Source organism: Fusarium vanettenii (assembly GCF_000151355.1).
Source record: "Fusarium vanettenii 77-13-4 chromosome 1 genomic scaffold NECHAsca_1_chr1_3_0, whole genome shotgun sequence".
Classification (NCBI taxonomy): domain Eukaryota; kingdom Fungi; phylum Ascomycota; class Sordariomycetes; order Hypocreales; family Nectriaceae; genus Fusarium; species Fusarium vanettenii.
In genome coordinates this window covers 487,160-505,570 of record NW_003315881.1, presented here as the reverse complement: position 1 = coordinate 505,570, position 18,411 = coordinate 487,160, and the positions used below count along the sequence as shown (strand labels likewise).

The 18,411-nt window shown below is 54.4% G+C and overlaps 4 protein-coding genes across 4 annotated transcripts; 2 read left to right on the top strand and 2 right to left on the bottom strand.

The window, feature by feature from the left end:
* Positions 1–583: 583 nt before the first annotated feature.
* Positions 584–3,206, bottom strand: NECHADRAFT_57229 (uncharacterized protein; the record flags this gene model as incomplete). The annotated part of the gene is made up of 2 exons (XM_003053368.1): positions 584–2,941; positions 3,008–3,206. The coding sequence occupies 2 exons, from the start codon at positions 3,204–3,206 to the stop codon at positions 606–608; spliced, it is 2,535 nt and encodes an 844-aa protein (XP_003053414.1). The 3' UTR covers positions 584–605.
* Positions 3,207–3,698: 492 nt separating this feature from the next.
* On the top strand, positions 3,699–5,024 carry NECHADRAFT_98686 (uncharacterized protein). Its single transcript, XM_003054072.1, has 3 exons — positions 3,699–3,973; positions 4,027–4,435; positions 4,486–5,024. Exons 1-3 carry the CDS (start codon positions 3,875–3,877, stop codon positions 4,959–4,961), a joined length of 984 nt encoding a protein of 327 aa, XP_003054118.1. The 5' UTR covers positions 3,699–3,874; the 3' UTR covers positions 4,962–5,024.
* Positions 5,025–5,029: 5 nt separating this feature from the next.
* On the bottom strand, positions 5,030–6,104 carry NECHADRAFT_74523 (uncharacterized protein; the record flags this gene model as incomplete). Its single annotated transcript, XM_003053367.1, has 3 exons — positions 5,030–5,633; positions 5,692–5,954; positions 6,009–6,104. The coding sequence occupies 3 exons, from the start codon at positions 6,102–6,104 to the stop codon at positions 5,030–5,032; spliced, it is 963 nt and encodes a 320-aa protein (XP_003053413.1).
* A 304-nt stretch (positions 6,105–6,408) lies between these two features.
* NECHADRAFT_98685 (uncharacterized protein) lies at positions 6,409–8,193 on the top strand (the record flags this gene model as incomplete). The annotated part of the gene is made up of 6 exons (XM_003054071.1): positions 6,409–6,414; positions 6,478–6,751; positions 6,807–6,908; positions 6,966–7,043; positions 7,094–7,512; positions 7,575–8,193. The coding sequence occupies 6 exons, from the start codon at positions 6,409–6,411 to the stop codon at positions 8,091–8,093; spliced, it is 1,398 nt and encodes a 465-aa protein (XP_003054117.1). The 3' UTR covers positions 8,094–8,193.
* Between the last annotated feature and the right edge of the window lie 10,218 nt (positions 8,194–18,411).

Here is an 18,411-nt window from a genome sequence, read left to right as displayed (position 1 = left end):
TCTTTGATCTCAGCACGCTCCCTTTCCAACCCACAATCACCACCAACAACGACGCCCCCTTGCCATCCTTGGATAAGCTGGTCCTCAACGATACCAACTCTGCCGTCAACCTGCCAAAGCCAAGCAACACTCACCTCTCCGGCTTCATGTCCGCCCGTGGCCTACTCGCGAACCCAGCCATGTATGCCGGTCACGCAGCCTGCCCTTGGGAAGCCGTCGAGACCTTCATGTGCAACGTTGCCCGCGCCCCGCTCCCCTTCAAGCTGGTGCAGCACCACATCATGGAGATGACTGCACCTGGGATGGGTCCTGACAAGTCGTGCCTCCTGGAGAAAAAGGAGCGTGCGGAGCTCATGAAGTTGACGAATACATGCGAGATCATGGACTTTCTCGATGACAAGATTGATGAGAAGACGGGGAGAACTGGTGGCCTCAGACGAGACCTATGAAGATTCAGAAACGCCCTTCACTATCCTCATGAGTCATTCACGATGGACTGCATCTTTCAAACGACCAAGCATGGTATCTCATGAATGCTACATAAAAGCACACCCTCTACTACAAGGCCACATAGAGCTCCACCTCTTACACTCTCAAACCGACGCTCAAAGACCAGATAGCACGCCCTGGATAGCCACGGTCCCCGAGTCGTCACGCCTCTGGACAAAGGCTCGGAAGTCGGCCCTAGACAGCTTGCCCCTTGTGCCCACCGTGGCCAGCGTACGGTACTTTTCGCGGAGCGCCTCAGGTCCAACGATAAAGAGGGAACCGATCTCGGTGAGCATCTCGACAGTGGAGCCAACCTCCTTGGTCAGTGGCCACTCGCGCATCGTCGAGACGTACTTTGCAATATCCTGCGTCACCATTAGACCGCCAGTCGCGTTGACCTGGAACTTCTTGAAGTGCTCAAAGAGCAGCTTCAGGGTCACCAGGGCCAGCTCGCTAAAGAACTTTTCAGCGTTCTGGCCGTCGATGGCCTGACGGGCGAGCCGCTGAGCGCGGCCCAGGAATGTGCAGATGCTGAGGCAAGTCGCCGTCTGCAGAGAATCCAGCTCGCCGTCCCTGGGCCGGAAGTCCTGCTTCTTCTGGCCGCCCAGCGACTTGGTCACCCAGTTGGCCACGACGTCGATGGTGCCCTTCATGACATTGTTGGTCTTCTTTTCAATGTTATCAATCGCTACCTTCTTTTGCGCTTCCATACTCCTCCTGACTGTTGTGTTTGACTCGGCTAGGCGGATGAGAACCACTGTGATGAACCGATCCATGAGACTCGTGATGGTGACGGCCGGCTGTAGTCCTGGCAAGTAGGATAGGTCAGGCTCGGTCTTTGCGTACTCCAACACCGAAACCTGGTCGAGGGCAGCATCCAGTGCCGTCTCGATGTAGACCTGACCCATGCTGGTCAGGAGCAGGTTAAGGAGAACATTGACGTCCTTGGGAGTCTCGGTCTGGGAGCCAAGCTCCAGTGTGCGTTGGACGCTCTCGGCCAGCCACTTGAGCATACGCTTTGCGTTAGGGATACTCAGGGCACCGTCTTCCTCTGAGACCTCAATCTCATTCTTGTTGTCCTTGTCCTTGTCTTGTACGCCGGCAACACGCAGCATCATGCGCTTCTGTGTGGGCGTGAGCTCCGACGAGTCGAGACGCTCGAGGTAGGCGTCCTTTGCGGATGCAATCAGCTGCGTGCCCTGTTGGGCGAGCGAGGCCATGAAGCCAGTTGGCGCCTTCTTGCGCCGTGAGTGATAAATACTAAACTTGAACAGCAAAGAGCTGTACATTTCCTCGAGACTCTTCCTTTCGCGGTCGATATATGAGTTTCCAACCAGATATGGCACAAATAGTTCCTCCATCTGCTGGTCGAGTGTCTGTGATATTTGGGCCGAACAAGGCTCTGGATGCTCAGTCAAGCCGTGTGACTTGAGGTCCTCGACTAGAGATCCAATGTAACTCCTGGAGGAGTGCAATGCCCTCAGAAACGCCAAAGACGAGATCTTGTCAGTCTCATCCAGCACCATTTCGAGCCTCTGTTGGATTGACTGTTGAAATATTCGCTGGATGAACTTGATGAGAACTGTTTCGTAGTAGGGGAAGGCCAGCTTGATCTGGTTGGATTCGTCCTGCATCACAATCTTGACCTCATCCACCAGGTTCTGTAAGCTGGGCTCAACCGTCGGGGGTTCTGAGTCGGGGTCCGCAAGCTGCTCCCAAGTCTCGCCGTCCATGGCAACCTCATCTGCCAGGAGCTGGTCGCGGTCGAGGAAGAAGGCGTGTTGGTTGACAAAGGTTGCAATGACACTAGCGCCTCCGTTGAAGTCGTAGAGAACCTTTGCGCACTCCATCATGTCTTCGTAGTTGCCTCTCTTGCTGCTGTTCTCAAACTGCTGCAGAAGCTCCTGCTCCAGCGTCTCACAGAACTTCTCGAGAGCCTCCCTGGTATTGTGCGACCTGTTGTTTCCCACGACGCCATTGGTAACGCCGGTCCGGGGGCTGTGGCCGTTGGTCTGACCCCACGATGCCGTGTCGAGTCGCTGGCTGATGCGCATGAGCTGCCGCACGATGACTGCGCAGCGCACCTTGTTCTCGGAGCCGCCCTGCCTCTGCACATCTTGAAGCGAAGTCAACTTCCCAGTCTCACTGACCTCGGTCCAGCAGGTGATCAGGAACATGGCATCGTTGGCGCGTCGTCGCTTCTTGTCCAGATCCTCCAGCTTCTCTCCTATTTGGACGGCAATGTTACCTCCTGTATGACCCCTACCGCGGCGGTGGTCTTGACTGAGGGATAGATCAAGCTGTTCAAAGGCCCGCATGGACTCATCGAGCTTCCGACCTAGTGTGTCGAGGGTTGAATCGTGGGCGACTTCTGCACGGCGCACTTGTGACATGAGCTCCGACTCTTTGTCCTGGAGCTCAGCTCCAAGAGAGCCAAGTTGATCGAGGGCATCTGAGGCACCAGGTCAGCATGGCCGGTTCCCCGAAGACGTATATGTGTGACCCGGCGGCATCTTACTCTCGAATGTACGGATCAGGGGCTTGGGATCGAAAGGTGCCTGGGTGTTGCCGCCAGATCGACGGTTCGTAGGTACGGCGCTCTCCGCAAGGCTATCGACAAAGTCGCGGACGATGAATTCTTTACTGGAGAAGTCGTCGAGGGTGAAGTTCGGCCCCTTGGGGAAGAGACTCTTGGGGCCCGAAGCGGACCGCTCCATGGTGTGAACCTAAGCTGGTGACGCTGAACGAGGCAGAGGCGCTACATGTGGGGAGGGGCAATCGACCGTCGGTTTGTGAGCTCGGCCGAAGGAAGGAAAGGTCGTCGTGATCGCGAAGACGCGTGGTCAATGTCAAAAAAGTTGATCATGGAACATTCATGGTCATGGCGAATAGATGCTTGCCTCGTTGTCTTGAGTTGAGTTGAGCTTGCTTGGCTGGGGCTCATGCGCCAGGTACGTACCCGCCCCAGCCCCGCGCTGGTACTAAGCTCGTGCCTGCCTCCAAACGTTTGAGCTGAGCTGAGCCACAGGTACACCAAGCACATGCTACGACAGCCCTGCGTAATGTGGCTGAGGAACACGCCAAGGAGCTCGGCAAGTGGAGTCAATGCGTAACCCATGGCTGCACCGCCACAATCCATTTATTAATTCCCTGGCAGCTGGAGCTTTTTGATACCAAGACAGAGACACGTCTGCCCACACTCGTTCGCTCGCTCGTCCAAGCTCCTTTATAAGCGGCACCATCCCTCGGTCGCTTCGCAGTCGCAATCCTAGATCCTGAGCCTTTCCTACGACCTCTAGTTCTCTCGTCTATACCTGAGCCTCCAAACACCACAAGCCATCGCCAATCCCGTTAGACAGCCTCTCGAGGCTGCGCCGACTATACCATGCCCATGATGACCGCCCGCGATCGTCAGGCCTACAGGGCTGACGATCAGAAGGACCACACGCTCATGTCTGAGCAGGAGAGGCAGAGGATGCTCAAGGTATGCGCGGCACTTGCGCTCATATGTCTGGTTCTTGTGCTAACTAGACCTAGTCCTATCTCCCAACGCCAAACGATCCCCCGCCTACTATCTCTGCCGGTTCGCGAACACAACGCAGGTCTCGGTTAGGACTCCGTCGCTTTGTCCTTAACCAAATCCACATCCTCATCTTTGCCGTCATGCACGGAATCTTCTCCCTCTACATCAAGACCCGGCAGATGTGGAATGTGGTCTGCTACCAGACCTCGTCCGTTCTCAAGTACCACCACGGCACGCCCCAGTACATCAAGAAGGACGTCATGGCACTCAAGAAGATGCCCAAGCATCTGAGTGTTATTCTCAAGTTGGAGGAGAACCATCGGACAAAGGCCGATCTCGAACGACTCCTTGACGAAGTGGCCGAGATTGCGACGTGGTGCGCATGTGCTGAGATTCCCATGTTCTCAGTCTATGAGAAGACAGGTTTGTATTCACAATTCCAACTTCTCTTCATACATACTTACATTGCGCAGGAATCCTCAAGAAGCACATGCCCCGAGTATATGACGCCGTCAGCCAAAAGTTCACATTCTACTTTGGCCCTGAGCACCCCAGCCTCACTGTTACGTCACCTCACAAGGAAGACTTGCCGACCACTCTTGGCGAAAGCCCCAAGTCGCATCTGCGACTGCACCTCATCTCGCAGCAGGATGGACGCGAGTCCATGGTTGATCTCACCCGAACCCTAGCCGAGATGTCCCAGAAGGGAAAGCTCTCTCCAAGGGACATTTCGATGGAGCTGATCGACGCTGAGCTGTCCGAGGGCATCATGCCCGAACCGGATCTCCTAATCACCTTTGGACCTTACCTTGAGCTCTCGGGCTACCCTCCTTGGCAGATCAGATTGACCGAGATCTTCTGTCTACAGGATAACGAGAGGGTCGGCTACCAGGTGTTCCTCAAGGCGCTGCAACATTACGGCGGAGCCCAGATGCGCCGTGGTAAATAGAGGCTTGACAGTTCATGTTTATTTGTCGTTTTTTATCATAATACATCTTTCTTATTACAAACCAAGACTTATGCTTTCCATACCAGCATCTCGCGAGATTCCCCGTTCCATCTGTACACGGGTCCCGTTCCCACATTGTAGTTGTAGTAATTTTCTGTTCCACCTTTGACCATGGCTCTCCGAAAGGTAATATTGATCCTCCCTCCGTCCTGTTCATTCTTGCCCGTCCGTTTGGGTATCGAGTGCAACCAGTTGGACTGCGTCCTGCCTCTCATGAGCACCATGTCGCCACTACCCAGGGGTAGCTTCAGGGACTTTGCCTCCTGAGGAGGGGCGTCTGGACGCGGCGGCTTGTGCTTCATGAGAAAGTCTCGCCGGGCTCCCAGAGAAAAGGAGGCGATGGCGGGGTCGCGACCTAGGAACTGCTCGTCGTCACTGTGGAAGCTGATGCTGTCCGCGCCTGAGGCGTAGTAGTTGACAAGACAAAAGTTGTACTGACAGCCCGTAGCTGCCTCTGTGCGACGACGGAGCTCATCAAGGCACCCCGGTATAGGCCGAGGTGGATACTTGTCGTATCGCTTGTCCGACGCTCTCAAGCCAGTGCTGGCGTCGATTGGTTCACCCTTGTCGTTGAACTTTGATGTTTCGTCAATGCCAAAGACTGTTGTCCATCTTGAAATACATTAGTCAGTGCGATGTCTTGGGACGGAGGCTGACGCCGTCTTGTTACCTTGGTGTTCGTATTTGCGTCTCTATGCCACCGCGCTTAATCTTGTATTCAACTCTGTAAAACGGCAGTTCTGCGCGAAGGAACTCGAACAATTTCCTATAAATATGACCCGGGATAAACGGCTCAAAGTATAGTAGGTCCAGGTCAGGCTGGTCATTGATCTCCCGTCCGGGTTGAGTTGGTAGAGTGGCCAACTCGTTGCCTATGGAAGTTGGCAAGTTTTTGATGGGATGAGGATAGTGCCGATGTTTTGAGTAAGTGGCCTACCTCGTATGTTAGAACTGATCAATTTGAAATATGGCCTTGGATGTGCCTACTTCTTCGACAGTCTGCTCAATGCTGACATTGGGCTCATTCCGGGGCTTCTTGACTACAGGGCTGAAGAAGGCATCAAGGGTTCGTTTCTTCGACATTGTGCGTCTATGGGTGCAAACTTGAAATGTTGATTCTGCAGTACACGTAGAGCTTATACTTGAATCATCAAGTGACAGAATGGATGTAGTAAGGATACCCTCTTAATCGAATTGATCACACTGAAAGTCGTGACATCACTCCCAGCCTTGCGCCTGTCCATCAACAAATGTGGCGTTTCCTGTGGCGGTGCACAAACCCCCTTCCCCAAACCTAAGCCTTACCCAAGCCCTAAAACTCATCTCAGCCTCAGCACCCTTGTCTCAGTCAGTGCTTTTCGCCCAAACCCAACGATATATATCGATCATGGATGTTAGTACCAACAGAAAAAGCAATCTTTTTGTATAAACATGGCAAAGACTAATCATTTAACAGAAGAACTCGCAGCTGAGAGACATGAACTTGTTCAGAGCCCCCGCCGCACGTGCGGCAAAGACGCTAGACAGGTCGGTCTTTGCAAAGACTCTCAACGCCGCTGCAGCGTCCATCTCGGAGAACCGTCTGCTCTCCAAGTATCGCAAGGAGCTTGAAAAGACCCAAGAGGTCCTGTTCATGGAGAGGTTCAACCCTATCCTCCCTGATCCGGATCCGTCGCTTGCTTCTCAGGGGAGAAAGTGCATTGTGCTGTCTCCTCAGATCAAGCCTGCCTGTGAGTCGAGTTGAACTCCCCCATGTTGGGTGCGGTAACTTACAAGATGATACAGCACCAGAGACTTGGAGTCCGACTCTTCAAGAAGCTTCTAAGCTTGGAGAGCTCAAGGTTGTTCCCTACGATCTTGAGATTACCTATGATTTCTGGAATTACTGTATGTGACTCAGACCTGTGTCACTCAACGGCCAAAGGACTAACACGACAAACAAAGTTGATGTGGTAAAGTCTATCCTCCCAGAGGAACTTCACGGCGAGATTCCAAGTGGTTTTAATACGGTAGGACATGTTGGTAAGTTGATATCTTTCTCAAGGCGTCAAGTCATATCCTAACATCTATAGCGCATCTCAACATCCGGGATCAGTACCTACCGTACAAGAACATCATCGCCCAGGTACTTCTAGACAAGAATCCTCATATCAAGACCGTCATCAACAAGATCGATAATGTCGGCTCGGAGAATGAGTTTCGAACTTTTGCCTACGAGGTCCTCGGCGGGCCCGACAACATGAACGTCGAGGTGAGCGAGGCTGGCTGTATCTTCAGGTTCGACTACTCCAAGGTATACTGGAACAGCAAGCTTGATACAGAGCACAAGAGAATCACAAGCTTTTTCAAGCCTGGGGAGGTTGTGGCAGATGTCATGGCGGGCATTGGACCGTTCGCCGTGCCCGCTGGTAAGAAGGGTGTCTTCGTCTGGGCCAACGACAAGAACCCCGAGAGTCATCGCTATCTCGAAGATGCGATCCAGAAGAACAAGGTAGACACCCTTCCAGTCCTTCTCCCAGGCCTTGATAGTTGATTGCTGACACTTGTTTCCAGGTCTGGGAATTCGTCAAGCCCTTCAACCATGACGGGCATGACTTCATCCGCACATCCGCGGACCTAGTCCTTGAAGCATCCAAACGAGGCGATTGTGCCGTCATCAAGCCACCGAGGCCACCAAGGAAGTCTGCAGCGCCGCCCCCGGAGCCAGTCCGGGTGCCCGTGCCTCCGACCATCTCCCATTTCGTCATGAACCTCCCGGCGTCGGCCATCGAGTTCCTCCACAACTACCGGGGCCTGTACCACGGCCACGAGGACCTCTTTGAGCCTCACACCGAGACCAAGCTCCCTATTGTTCACGTCCATTGCTTCTCGGCCAAGATGGACGATGACACTCCGCTCAAGGACATTTGTGAGCGGATACACAAGGAGATCGGCGTCATGCTCAAGCCGGGCGATGCTGAGAAAGAAGGTGAGGTGCTTATCTACGACGTCCGCGACGTCGCGCCTGCGAAACGCATGTTTTGCGCATCGTTCCGGCTGCCGCGCGAGGTGGCCTTTGCCGCCAGGGCCTAGATAGCCCCGGTTGATCTCGGGTCCCGGCTGGCGGGCGGCCGGAGCGTTCTCGAGACGGTCTCTCCGTGCGTGGGATGAGATGAAACGACATTGAGAAGGGAGACAAAAAGAAAAAGTCAAAACAGGCGAGGCGAGGCGATGCGATGCCAGCCCTGGGCCGATGCGACGCTCGTTGCGTCCCTAGGTAGTGAGCAGGGTCGCATTCCAACGGGGCCGTATTCCGTCAAGACCAAGTGCGTACTGTAGGCGCTTCTTTATCGCTCGATATCTTGCTTCTCGTCTGTCCGGGAGGTTTCTCCCCGCCTCCAGTTCAGGCACGATGACGATTGAATGATAGCCGCGATAACGGCCCGTGGGGCTCTCTCGGGCGACCCCGACCCTGATCCTGTCTGGCCTCGTCTGAGCGACCCAATGCAAAGCAAAGCAAAGCAAAACAGACCAGAGCGCAGGACAAGGCAAGGCAAGGCACTAACTAACAACAGCCTCGCATGCAGCCGGTCAACGCACGTCGAGAAGCCGCCCGGGACTTTCTGGCAGATCGACGATGCGATACGATACGAACAGCAGATGCCAGGTCGCGGCACGCCCCTCCCCTCCATCCATCCCTCCCCCTGCTCGTGGGACGGTTGGTTCGCCCAGGACGTGCTGTGGCCCACGGATGCTCACGGGTGCCCACCACCAGAGATGCAGCCTCGACACCCTCTTCTGAGCTAAAGGCGTGGCCGACCCCGAAGCCCTGGGATGGGGGAGCAATGTCAGTGGATGGACGTCTCGACAAGGACAACTCCCTCCAGGTCCTCATCCACCAACAGATGCAAACAACACCAAGACGAAGCACCGGCCTGGATTCCACGCATGAGCTCGGTCGCACCGCAGCGCCGTTGGACAGTCGGCCTGCTCGACTGCGTCTTGCATGCATTGGAGCTGACGCGCCCTGCCCTGCCATGCTCTCTCCCCTGCTGTGGAACTGGGAAGTAAAACTGTCTGTACCTAAATCAAGTTGGGGATGGCCCATGGGGAATGGGAAAGGTAACCGATTGCTTGAGACAGCGAGACGAGACAATGAGACAAAGGAAAAAGAAATGTTGGCGCCGTTACTGCGCGTGGCTTGCCGATTCTAACGGTAGCGCCCACGAGCTTCTTGATGTGGCTGCATCGTGTCAATGTCGTGCCATGATACTGACGGCTGAGCCCATGACGGGTTTGACTGACGTCCTATGCCGAGATGTCATGTTCGGGATCCTTCTTTCGACGCCTGTTCTGTTCCCATGCTCCCATTTCCCCTGCTCTCCGAGTCCAGGGTTTCTTCAGCCCGGGCAACCTCGGTGTGGTGTCTCGTAACCCTCCACGCAGCAGCCATGGAGAAGAGGGTGCTGCCATCCCACGCAAGTTCCCCTGACCGATCGATGCGCTTCAGCCATTTTGTGACAGCGCGGTGAGAGAACATGCCTCCAACTGCGTGCTTGTGGTGAATAGATGAATGATAAACAATCCTTTCCAGGCCACATGTTCCCACCATCTCTGCCATATCTTGAGGCCCCAGGCAATTACCGTCAATCAAATGAGCACTAATGCTTCCTTCGACAGGTCACGTCGGCTCGGCGGCAGAACAGGACCCTTCAGCCATGGATGCCATGCGATGCCGCTTCCGCAGCTAACGGCCCCGTCCAGCAGGGATATCAACACCCATGCTCAAGGTGGGGGGCCGTTCAGCGTCTCTTTTCGCGGCCGGAGCAAAACTCCAGAGAGAAAGTTGGTCATATTTCACAGGCGCTGAGGCCCGACAGTCGTCCTTCGCGCCAGGTCACTGAACTCATGATCCGTGCCGACATTCATGATAGGTTCCGTCTCGAAGGGAGACGGCGATGGATTGAGAAAACGGTACTCACTCCGAAGACTCAACCCGGTGGCGAGAAGAAGGATGCTCATCTCGGTTGGCAATTGTTTGTTCTCCAAGATCTCGGCGAGGCTCCGGATTCTCGGTGACTGCGAGGCCATCCGAATTCGAGCAACTGACAGGAAAAAGTGCAACCCACCACAAGTCACGTCACCATGACCCCTTGATCCCTCTGCGGCGGGCCGTTGCGGGGCCTCAATCGCTTATGTGAATCAGTATGGACAAGGAAGCCCGATACTGTTCCCTCGAATTGATGTCCGGCTCCAGGGACTGGGATATCAAACACCATGGCCCAAAACAAGACCATAGCAACGGGCTATTCGGGACAGCCACCAGAGGAGGCTGAAGGAGATCATCCGCTGCTTGGTTGACATGCAGCGCACATCACACATCGCATATCTGCACCAGGGGCCATCTCCATTTATGATCTGCTGCAGCACGGCGGAAGCCGGGGCTTAACGCGAATAGGGTGTGGAGGGCCTCTTGAGATGAAGCAAAGTGGATAGTTGAGCAAGAGGCTGAGGATGCAAGTCGATGAGCTAGTAAACACACTCGCAACCGAGAGGGTTGCAGCCCAGCTATTGCAGGCGTAAAGATAGCAACGGGACGGTCGATCAAGATGATAGCAGAGGAGACTAGATGTCGCAAGAAGATGCGTGCTTTGCGCCAAGTCGGGAAAGAGGAAAAATCGTCATGGGCCAGCCACGAGCTTCCACATCTGGAATGCTCATGATAGTCCAACTCGTAAGTTGGCCCCTGCAATTTGGATATGCTGGTGACAGGTTGAAAGTTGATAATTCACATGCCAGAGAACCCGTTCTGTCGATAGACCTGGGTCCGTTGGCTCAACCCCAGCAAGGGAGCCACATTACTAGGAAGAATCGAGAACTGGTTGCAGAAGCTGCAACAGGCAGCACAGGATCCATTGAAGAGCCACGAGTTGCCAAGACTCTCTTTTCTCTCTTGTTGTTGGAGATGCACACATGCAAGTTCCAATAGTCTCGGACCGACGGACTTGCTGCTTGTTGAGTCCTCCGTCTCGGCCGATCCGATGGCTGATTACAAGCAACTCCAGTTGACGGCTGCTGACCAACGAGGGGTGAGGGGTACACACGATTGGCCCGATCGAATCGGCACTGGTCCCTGTGTTTTGAGTTCTTAGTTGGATGTGTTATAGGGCTGGAGGAGGTGAAAGGTGTGAGGGCGACAATGATAGGTAGTCAACGTAAAGAGAAGATGGGGTTGCAGAGAAAAGACCAGAATTCAAGAGAAAAGACCAAGAGCCGGGAGAGAAGTACAATCCAAAAACCAACTGTGATAGGACAGGTAAACAGGAGAAATACACCAGAAAACCTGCTTCATGCCCTTCAACGCAACTTGCTGCAGAGGCTCCCCAGTTTCATGTCATAATGATCAAGACCTCCCCAGGCAGCTGACGAGATAACGGCGAGGGGGCAAAGCAACTGTTCAGTGAGACGCTACATCGCAACTCCAAGCTCAGGTACTGGTTGAGCCAAGATGATGATAGACGACGGATGGAAAGCTTGCCTTGCCTGGCATCCCGAGACTGACATTGGGGGGTAACATTCATCACCGGTCAACCTGAGGACCCTTGTGACATCTTCCACGCCCCCGTTGTTTAAACATGAGGCATCAGAATATCCCTGTATTTGTGCAGGTCGTGGGAGCTCGCGATGCGTTGCCAGTGGGCGGTACGCAAAAGTGCGAAGGCCTGGGTTCGCTGCCAGGTGATGCTACTCTTACGAACCACGAATCTGCCGCCAGCATGCAGCGTAGCAATCGTCGGAGATCCTTTCTCGTTGTGAGCAGGGACGCTCCCGAGTCGTCGCGCCAGTGAAGCTAGCCGAAGCTTACTCTTTGGTGGGGACACGACAAGAGCAACCACGGGCCATATCAGCCGATCTGGATAAGAACTTGGGTCTAGATCTTTGAGTTAGCTCATCGTTATAACGGACGGGTTCCGCGGGAAGGTTGGTGTTGAAAGAGTGGCAAGCAGTAAGCACGAGGTTCAGCCAGCCTCTGCCGCTCCCGTTACGAAACTGCTGTGCATTCAGCAAGCAGCATCTGTGCAATCAGCAGAAACGGGAAGCCTGGGTTGTGTACGACCAGATGGTGTTGAAGTGGGAAGTGACGGAGGTGCGGCATGCCGATCAGGGTCCTTTGTCGTGTACCGGTTTGTGACAAGAAGTGCATCCTGCGCATCAGAGTTTCGAGATGCAGACGGCGAGCAAGATATCCACAGCGGGCATGAGTGGGTTTCGAGGCTCATCCGAGGCGGCTTGCGTGGATGGTGAGCGAGCTTGTGTGCTTGTGTAGACGGCGCGAGATAGGACCGAAACTGACCCATCAATAGGTAATTAGTTCGATCCATAAATATCTCAACACCATGGATACTCATATTTACCTAATAAGTACTGTGCAAATTGTGTGAACGGCAACTCCAGAACTGAGGTAATTAACCTGTACTGATCAATCTTCGATCGCACAGACCCTCATGAAACGACAGCCCCCGGAAAGCCTCGAGCTACAGCGCCCGAGCTATGCCAGCATCTCCACGAAAAGAGAAGCGGATGGCGTCATCCAGAGTTCAGCGAAGAGATGAGAGGCGTGCTTATGGCTAAGCCAAGTCCAACCAAGCCCAAGCAACTGCAACGTTTAGCCCAGAGCAACTGGATACCCAGGCAAACAGGTAGAACAGAGGATGTGTCCATATAAACTCGACGGTGTTTGGATACCATTCATACTTGGCTTATGTGCGTCGTAATCTATGTTGAGATTGATGAGAAGCCCATTGAATCGTGATCGTAGCAGCCGATAAGGCGATTTCCGAGGGCGCAGCCAAGCTCGCACAGCATTAGAGGCGCTCTTCAAGACCGTGTTACCGTACCCAAGAGTTGCATCCAACATCTCGGCTGTCGACAACCGTGGCTGGTGGTCAAACTCCTCGTGCGTGGCAGCCGCCAACACTCGACTCGAGAGGCGCCTGGGTCAACCTTGTTCTTCTCCAGGCAGCTCGTTTGCTGTCAGGCTGCTCCAATTCGAGGTAGCTAACCCTTTGCGAGGGCGGGGATAGGATGGCCCTACAGTAGCCACATCGCATCCGCATCCGCGCCCGCATCCATAGCCGCGTCTGCGGAGACAAATGCAACCTGCGAGACGCAAGCCAGATGCAAGCCACAGTGGCCAATGGGCTGTAGCGAACAAGACATGGAGCAGGCGTCAACGTGGATTGGCCGTCGAGGTCGCCTGCAGGGCGTTTCACAGCAGAGCTTCCCCTCTGAAAACACTGGGGGGCTGTCAGGAAACAGGATGACCGACCCGGAGCTGACCAGGGCGGTCTGATGGCGGCTCATGGCTGGTGCTTGATGGTTCATGGCGCAAGAGGTCCGAGGGCAACCTAAAATGATTCGACTTTGATGCTGAGTGTTCCAGTTGGCTTCCCCGACGTTGCTACTCCTGCGTACATAGGTCTAGGTGCGTGTGTGGCGAGAGAAGCTATCGGAAACCGACCGAGTTACGTTGCAGGGAACGAGACAACACCATGAGCAAGAGCCAAGCCAGGCAGGGAGACGAGAGATGGGGCAAGATGAAGGCGATGGCGGAGACGCCAGAGAAGGTCTGATAAGCGCCTTTGTGTGACTCGTATCGACGTGGGTGGTTGAAGACATGGCGGGTAGTTGGAGAATGAACGACGATGAGATGCTTGATAAGAGAGATAAGCAAGCAAGCAATGGATGGATGGCCCCTTGACCTTGTGTAGAGGTTGCTCAAGACAAGCACGATGAATCCGGGGGTGCGCGAAGATCCCCGGGGGGTGTTTGTGAACCATGGGGAGATGGATCCTGGGGAGAGATTCTGGGGATTGTTTTTTTCATTGTGAGGGGGTGGACTTGGATGGTCTGGAGGTCTGGGCAGGAGCCCCAGTGGGTGGTGGCTGCCAAACTCCAACAAGCCCAGTGTTCACTGCCATCATCTCATCCAATGTCGCCAACAGATCCCACCATTGATTGGATGTTACGTATTCTGGCCTTTGCTTTTTGCTGTTGCTGGGATCGACAGCAACCCTGTCCTTGTCTTCTTCAACATGGCGTAACTGAAACAGGGCAATTGTCGCTATGATAGCTTCTCTTGCCTCACTCAGGAAAGCTCGGGGATCGTCGCCAGCAAGATTGACTGCCGTGGCCGTTGACCCGAACTCGGCTAGCAAGCTGTTGTTGGTGGGAGATACCCCTACAGCATGACACAGTGTGGTCCAGGGGAAGAAACACATGGCGTTGACGAGAGGCAATCTAGACGTCAGCCTGTTGGTTCCTCGATATCTTGTTTGTTTGCTTCGAAGGCATGCCAGGTACGAGTGCAAAAATTCTCAGATCCTGGTAATTCAACGTGCAAATCAAAGGATAGCTGTTGGTGCCACCAACAACACCACGGCAAAAGACTTCCGCCATCCGTCATGGGAATTCGGATCAGGGACAAGCACGGCTTCTCTTGTTATTCCACAGTGCCTTCCAAAGAGCTACCCTGTGGCCACCACCTTGACGATGGCAGCACGCCGGCTTCTCGGAAGATTTGGCCGTGGCAGCCATCATCATATCGGTCCCTGAACGCCCTTCAGACAACCCGTCATCCAGACATGCTCCTTGCCAATTGCCAATGCTCGTGGTCGGCTTGGCCATGGTGGCCGAGTCTCCGACGTGGGATTGAAATCAGGGCAATCGGAATGTCATTATGACGATGAGGTCCGAGTGGAGTGCAAGGAGGACCACACAAGAGCCTCGATTTCTGAAGCGACGGCAAGACGCAATACTGCAGAGCTGGATGGCTACTCGGCCAAGAACGGAAGCCCAGACATTGAATAGATACAGTATCCGCAGTCCAGTCGAGGTGTTTCTCCTCCAGGTTCGGGTTCCCGCTTATGGAGACGGTAGATCATCGAGGCATCAGCCTAGAGGTCGATCATCAAGGTCGCACGGACCGTACCGTTGATAGCAGAGCAGAGGGCAGGACTTGGAATGCCGTAACCCTGGCGGCCCAGTGTCGCAATTCACTGTGGCCACAACACCACGCTCTGGGCGTGCATTCCTGTGATGCAACGAGCACCACCCTGGACCTGGCCGAGGAGGTATGGACGACGCTTGATATCATCTCAAAAACGCCTTTCTTGAGGCTCCTCGGCGGCGGAGGCGGCGGAGGCGGCGGCGTGCTGATAGCGAGACAAGGGCCCAAGCCATCCTCGGAGTTGCTGTTTCGAACTTGCTGCAGGGACCGACGGCCGCGTGGGAGATGAGACGCAGAACATGATGATGATTCAACACCGGCATGTAAATAAGATGGGACGAAGCTCTGAAGCCGTGCCACTGATTGCCACCATTGTATAACACGAAGGGCTTCCCACGCACTCAATTGGCTTTCCTGGCGCACTCGGGGTTTCCCGCGGAGGCGTGATAACCAGGTATCAACCAAGAAACGCCTCATGGGCTCCCTTTACATCTCGTTGCTTGCTCTACCAAGTGCGTGCGAGCGATATCAGAAACCACCCTGCGCGCGCAGCAGCTCGCAGAGATGAGTAACTACTTTTCCGTATTCGTACTGCCTCAGAAACAAAGGCCGCTTTGGCGTCGCAACCCCAATGAATTGAGTTGGCTGGCGCCAGCAAGGTTCCGGCTTGGTTCCCGGGCGCCGCCGAGCAAGTCAGCCTCTAGGCTGCGTCTCTTTGACAACGCGCAATCGATCGACTGAGAGCAGAAGCGAGCGGAGAGAGGGAGGAGGAGCCTCCTCTTGTGCGACATCCACCTCGGAGCTGTCGTCGGCATACCGGCGCCGGAAGACCCAGAGTTACCTTGGGCCGACCCGAACGGAGTTGCTCCATCGCGGATAGTGCTGAAGCCATATCTCCAGAAGTTTTACTTTGGCGATGACAATACTGTAGCGAGTAGTCGACGTACACGACTTGAAGTCTACATTAGAGTTCATGTATAGGACCCTTAATTCTCGCATAATATCTCATACATATTTAGGCATCACAGTTTATCTAACACTTTTGACTCGAAAAAGCCGTTTTTTTATCCAAAGACCCCTGGATTTGTGCACATGTCGACATGGAGGTCAAGGGTAGGGCAAACGCCACCCAACACGCAAAGAAACATTAGCATCAGCCATTCAGGATGCAAAGTCCGCACGCAGTATGACGCCGGGGATTTTTCATACTGTAAAGTGAGACATGCCAATGGCGGGCATCAACTAACAAACGAACCTCTGGCGAAGCAAAGTGTGTGTGTGTGTAGTTGTGGATCGCATCAATCAGGAGGAGGCTCGATTTTTTTTTTCCTCATCGGGGATTTTTTCATGTCGCTTTTCTCCGGCCTCCTTTGTAAGTTGAGCCAATTGATGATGCGATCCAATCCCAATGCCAGCACTAAATTGCTGCCTTTTGAGCATCAGGGATGTTGGTGGGCTCTGAGCGGCTTCTGGAACTTTGAGAACCCCCGCTTCGCCTCTAATTCAAAGGCCAGGCCTGGCAGGCGAGGGCAAAGAAAAAAAAAAAAAGAACCGACAATGTTCCTTGCCCCTCTCTCCTTGAAGAGAATTTGGACGAATCCGCATCGTCGTCTTCTCGGGCTGTGACCCTCTCCCAGTCTTGGGCCCTCGTCTCCTCTACCCTCCCTGCCTCTAAACTCTCCCCACCGTCCAGGGCCGTCTCCAATGCGCTGGACTCGGCTTGGTCGGGGGAACTAAGCGTGGGCCCCGGAGCCCCGGCCTGGCATGGCGGCTTGTCTTGGACCGTTCCGCTGGGCCCGTTCTGGCTACTCCCCCCTGGCCTTGCACCCCCGCCTCGGTTTGTCTCGAATCTGGTACCCGAGCCCATTCCAACGGAGCAGAGGAGGCTGAAATTTTTGGGGGGATTGAGGGAGGAATATGGGCTTGCTCATTCGCAGACGAGATGTGCGATTGATTGCAGAGGCGAAACATGAATGAGAGCAACATGGCGAGTCGAGAAAGGCCGAAATGGGACTGTATCGTGACTCGCCCGGCACCTCGACTGTATGTTGTTGGACCGAGTGTTTTTACTGATTTCGTCGTAATGTCCTCCAATGTCCGAACGTCCTCGGTTAAAACACCTTCATTTCATGTCAGGCATGTTGTGAGGTGGAATCTGGTTCTTGTCGCCCATTGTCCTCGTGCCCAAGAAAAAACAAGTTGCTGCCATGATGGATAATGTATCTGTCATTCCGTTTTGGGCTTCGCACGAGACCTCTTGGTGCTCCGCCCGGGGAGAGGATCCCGGACTTGAACCTGAACCCGAAGAGAAACTAGGGAGACGAGGGTTAAAGAAGAAAGAGAAAAAAAATTCTCTTCAACCTGGCGACAACGCCCGGACCAGGCAGAACCAGGAGAGCGGATGCACGGGGCGACGACACGGAGCGAAATAACCAGACAAGCAAGACCAGACCTGACCCAGTGACCGTCCCGTCGCGTGGGACTCGATGCGATGTCGTGCTTTTTCTGCCCTCCGCTTGTCTTCTAAGTGAGGCTGAAGGGGAAGCCTCGGAGGCTCAGAAGGCCCGTCTCGGCGACTCTTTGGTCACGCGCGCCCTCTTCCCGAAACCCTCACTTACACGGCGCCCTTGTCGGTCAGGAGACTGACTGGTGATTTCTCTGTTCGCGATGCCCTCTTGCTCACTCGCTCGGCCACGTCCGAGACCATAGCCACAGAGCTTTCGTCGCGGCGGTGCGCCCGGAAGGGTTCCCCTGCAACCGCCTCGGGGTGGGGAGAGCTACCTTCGTAGCAAATTGCTTTGCTTTGCTTTGCTTTGGTACTGTTTAGCCGTGGGTTGGGCCTCTCTGACCCCGCAAACAACCTAGTCGCTTCATCCCATATCCATAGACACGGGAGCATTGAGAAGGGGAGAGTCATGGGGGTTGTAGATGGATGATTGATTCAATTGCTGTCACTGTGGGACCCCAAACTCCTACCTGTTTGGGTACTCGGTAAAGGGACGGGACGCTCTTACTCACATGGAGATGCTGTGCGCAATAACCAGAGGGTTGACTTAGTTGCGGTGGAGTTTCAAACACCTAGCTGAGTGTTGTGCAGCGTGCCATCTTGTCCGCATCATATCACACATCACGTCGCATCAAACTCGCATGGCATGGACTAACAGACATTGCCGTCCTTCTGTTTGAGAGCAAGTAATGAAAACATCACTCATCCACCGGCCTATCTAGGTTCGAGCCTTGAGCCTGCGCCGAGAACTTCAATGGGTAAGTCAGGGCGGGCCCAAGGGATATGGCATCTTGTCCGGATTGGCCCTTTCTACGTCGACGCGGCTGGACTGTATGTAGCATCGAGGGAGCTCGAGATATGCAACGGGATGATGAATCTGAGGCTTGATTTTGGTG

Coding starts and splice junctions, on each gene's coding strand:
- NECHADRAFT_98686 (XM_003054072.1), top strand. CDS start 3,875: ATGCCCATGATGACCGCCCGCGATCGTCAGGCCTACAGGGCTGACGAT. Junction 3,974..4,026: donor AGAGGCAGAGGATGCTCAAG/GTATGCGCGGCA, acceptor AACTAGACCTAG/TCCTATCTCCCAACGCCAAA. Junction 4,436..4,485: donor CTCAGTCTATGAGAAGACAG/GTTTGTATTCAC, acceptor TACATTGCGCAG/GAATCCTCAAGAAGCACATG.